The 3,687-nt window shown below is 28.7% G+C and overlaps 1 protein-coding gene across 4 annotated transcripts in view; it reads right to left on the bottom strand.

Annotated features, from left to right (window-relative positions):
- Nucleotides 1-3,050: 3,050 nt before the first annotated feature.
- Nucleotides 3,051-3,687, bottom strand: part of LOC108753586 (rhophilin-2) — a 46,088-nt gene continuing 45,451 nt past the window's right edge. For 3 of the 4 annotated variants that reach the window (XM_018495298.1, XM_018495301.1, XM_018495296.1), the window contains exon 12: nt 3,051-3,494. In XM_018495298.1, coding sequence (XP_018350800.1) covers nt 3,291-3,494 — 204 coding nt within the window. In that variant the 3' untranslated portion in view covers nt 3,051-3,290. The remainder of the gene's footprint in view (nt 3,495-3,687) is intronic. The other variant, XM_018495297.1, reaches the window with a different exon arrangement.

Genomic DNA, 3,687 nt, shown 5'->3' with positions numbered 1-3,687 from the left:
GTTAAAGCTGTACTCCAGACGCAGCATAAATCATCCAATTTTAATGAATTTGATATAAAATAAATCTTATAATTTTTAATATAAAAAATTGTATTACTTACAAACTATGCATTCAACATCTACAATTTTGGCTCGCAGTAGAAGTTGCAAAAATTTATTAGATGAAACAATTAAATTCGTTCTACATACACATTCATTCTGGATAATAAAAATAATTTAACTTTAATACTTTTTATTTAATTTAATAAAAATAATGAGATAATTGGACTTTATTGTGTCTTATATGTGTGGATTAGAAAACACTTTGTATTCTTAATAGTGTAAAATTATATTAATAATATTATATATTTCTTATTTCAAGATAATTAAACTTTGCGTTCTGAGAATTAAAAGATTCATTTAGTGCTTGAAATTTATTAAAAATTTAAAATATCAATGCTTTACATTAGCGAACATTTGAGAAAGTAGAAATCCCGGCAAAGTTGTTTCATGACCGTAACTAATATGAAACTTTGAGGCTAATTATGTGTAGATGTGCTCATCAATTCGGCGGCGCAAGATACAATTTATTGTGCCTACCGTGCGGGAAATACGATAAAGATAGAAGATTCGTGTCATGTATTTATTTTCGGGCATATATATCGACAAAGATGAAATTTTATTTGGCGATATTCAATAGATTAAAAAATATGGAACGATTATACATTAACAAAATTAAAAAAAATAGCTAATACTTTATCGCTTTGATAATGCCTTTTTAATTCTCGTCTGAGATACTACGTCAAATATTTGCGATTTTGCATATCCGCACCGCGTGTATGCAAATGCGAAATATCGAATAAGAATTTCGAGCACTTTGATACAATTAGCTTATGTGGCTGCCGTACAAGTTCGTTGAAAGTCTGAGTTCGTGTCGTCTGAACGGCTAAGAACACGTACTGAAGAACGTTTCAGCCGCAGCACTTTCTCCGGCGACCCTAAAAGCTTCAACGACGTTCATTGAAATGAAAATGCAACCATCTTAGTAAGATAATATTATACATATTGATGAAATATATTTTTAAAGTAATGCCGGTCACCGATTTAAAATCCATGTTACCATTTCCATAACGATTGAAAAATAGCGATAATCTCTTAAGAAAATATCTTTTGATCTCGAAAAATTAAACGCTTTGTATCTACGAATCGTGCAGACAATAGTCCGAATGAGCGCTTGAAATGAAAAGCTGTGTTTTTATTCGGTACAAAAAGAAGGATTTTAAAAAAAGAATTTTTTTGCCTAAAAAGGTGTAAGGGTAATTGTTTTTTTTTTTTTTTGTAGATTTTGACCTCTTGGACACGATAAAATTATTATAAGTTCGTAGCGTTTAGGGAATACCTCGAAAATTGAACACGAACATGATGTATTATCAAAATTTTAATAAATGCACCATTTGCTCAATTTTCAAAATGTTTCTTAAATGTCACAAACATTTTAATAACTTTATTATATCTAGTAGGTCAAAACCTATAAAAAATACTATTTCTTTTATTTATATCCTTTTGGGCGAAAAATTGGCTACTTTTAATTAACATCCTTCTTTAATATTGAAAGATAATGATTAACTATTTATTTTGAATATACACATTAAAAGCATTAAAAATTAACAAATGCTTTTATTGAGCATTGAAAGCACTTGTTGTTAAAATGCTTTTAATACTCAAAATTTTAATACTGATCAAAATAAGCAGTTAATCACTACTTTCTAGTATCAAATTTCTGTAATGGCTCTATGCGTTTCTTAGTTGTTACAATTACGAATTTTATCAAAAAATGACAACTTTACTACACCTCGTAAGATTTCGTAAAGATTTTTATACATTATATCACATTTATAACAATTCAGATTAATAAAACATATGTAATTGTAATTGTATACTAAGAGAACAAAGGTATCAAGACACTATACTACAAAAAATTTGGATACTTGGGAAAATAGAAATAAAAGTCGTTTCTGGACAGAATGCGATATAATTTCTTGTATGTATATGTATAACGTAAAAAGTTGTGTACACGCTTCTATCGATGCTACAGCTATATATAAATGTACAGATGCATACGAACGTAAGTACGCACGTAAAGCGTACCCAAGTGATATTAAACCGCTTAACGATTTAACAAGAAAGCTTAAGTACAAAGCACGACAATTACAGAACTTGTTACATCTCTGTTGCTATACGACTATTTGTCAATACGTTTATCCTTTCATCAATCCAGTTCACCAATTGTAAACGCATTCATATAAACAATATGACAAAAAGTATGATCGTATATAGCTTAAATCAGTCGTAAAAAAACGTGCCCGTCGAAATAAACGATAATGAGCGTTTGCTTAAACGCCTACGTTGGCACTATTACTCATAAGAATGTTGATGAAAAATCTCCAATATTAGCAACTTTATCAAAACCGTGCTGAATTGCAAACTCGTCTAATTAAACTCGGATATAATTTGCTTAGCAAAGATTTTATCATAAACTGTTTGCCTTAATGAGAAAACTGTTATAATATATTTAAGAACTTGTCATTTAAATTTATTAAAGATTTCTGAAAAATGCCTCAAATATTTTTATGTTTTATAAATTTTCTTCAGAAATTATAGAATGAAAATTCTTAGAAAAAAATCTTAAAATATTTCAGAATTTTCATGAATTCTAAAAATAATGTAATATTTTTTCATAATTTCTTAAAAGTTCCAATTCGTATAAATAATATAAGAAATTTTTTTTTATTTAAAAAAATGTTTATATGAAAAATTATACAAAAATTCTGAGAAATTTTGAAAAAATCTAAAAAATTATAAAAAGAATTTTAAGAAAAATTTTCATTGGGCAGATAAAACTTTGCTAACCACAAACAGAAAAATTCTGAATACTTCCGATATTTAGCGGTATACAAACAATTTCAGGCACTTACTCGCGCAATGAATTAATTGCAAAATCAATGTTAGAGATTTTCTACAATAAGTTTTTTAATCGTAATTGATTATAATTGGTCAATTCTTACAGTTTAAGACTTAAAGCTTAAGTAATTGCTTATTGTAGAAAGCCTCTTACACATAAACATATTTATAGTGTTTAACATGGAATATCATCGGTATTGATATGAAATTTTGACATAGTGAATTGTTATTTATACCAAACAACATTTAATTTTGGCAATCGGTGAATTTTGATCGATTTTTATTTCATCGTAGCATGTGTTAAGCTCATACGATAATGTATGATAACTGGTCCATCTCTAATCCGGTAATCATCTGAGAATAACATTGTCGAAGGTTAGATCCCTGTTCTCGCGTTGGATGCCACATTTTTTAAATGGATTCCACGGAAGCCTTCTCACTACGTGCGCCGTAGTGACGGATCCCGCTGGGCTCGGTTGACCGGAAGAAACTCCAGAAGAGCTGCTCGCTGAAACGCTGCCCTTATCGTGATGGTTGTTGGGTTTTCCTGGTTTCTAAAATAATTAATTTCTACTGTCGTACTTTTGCATTGATCGATTATTATTTGTCAGCGAAATATTTTAGTTTATAACAATTATTATCTTTTTTTTAATAAAAAAGAGAATGTAAAAATAGACAAATAGAAAAATTTATTATCAAAACTAGTTAATTTCAATCATCTAATCTCTGATATTGCTACATAGGATA

This window comes from Trachymyrmex septentrionalis, unplaced genomic scaffold, assembly GCF_001594115.1.
Source record: "Trachymyrmex septentrionalis isolate Tsep2-gDNA-1 unplaced genomic scaffold, Tsep1.0 scaffold7, whole genome shotgun sequence".
In the NCBI taxonomy this organism is placed as follows: domain Eukaryota; kingdom Metazoa; phylum Arthropoda; class Insecta; order Hymenoptera; family Formicidae; genus Trachymyrmex; species Trachymyrmex septentrionalis.
The sequence above is the reverse complement of the archived record's forward strand: the minus strand, read 5'-3'. Positions and strand labels throughout refer to the sequence as shown.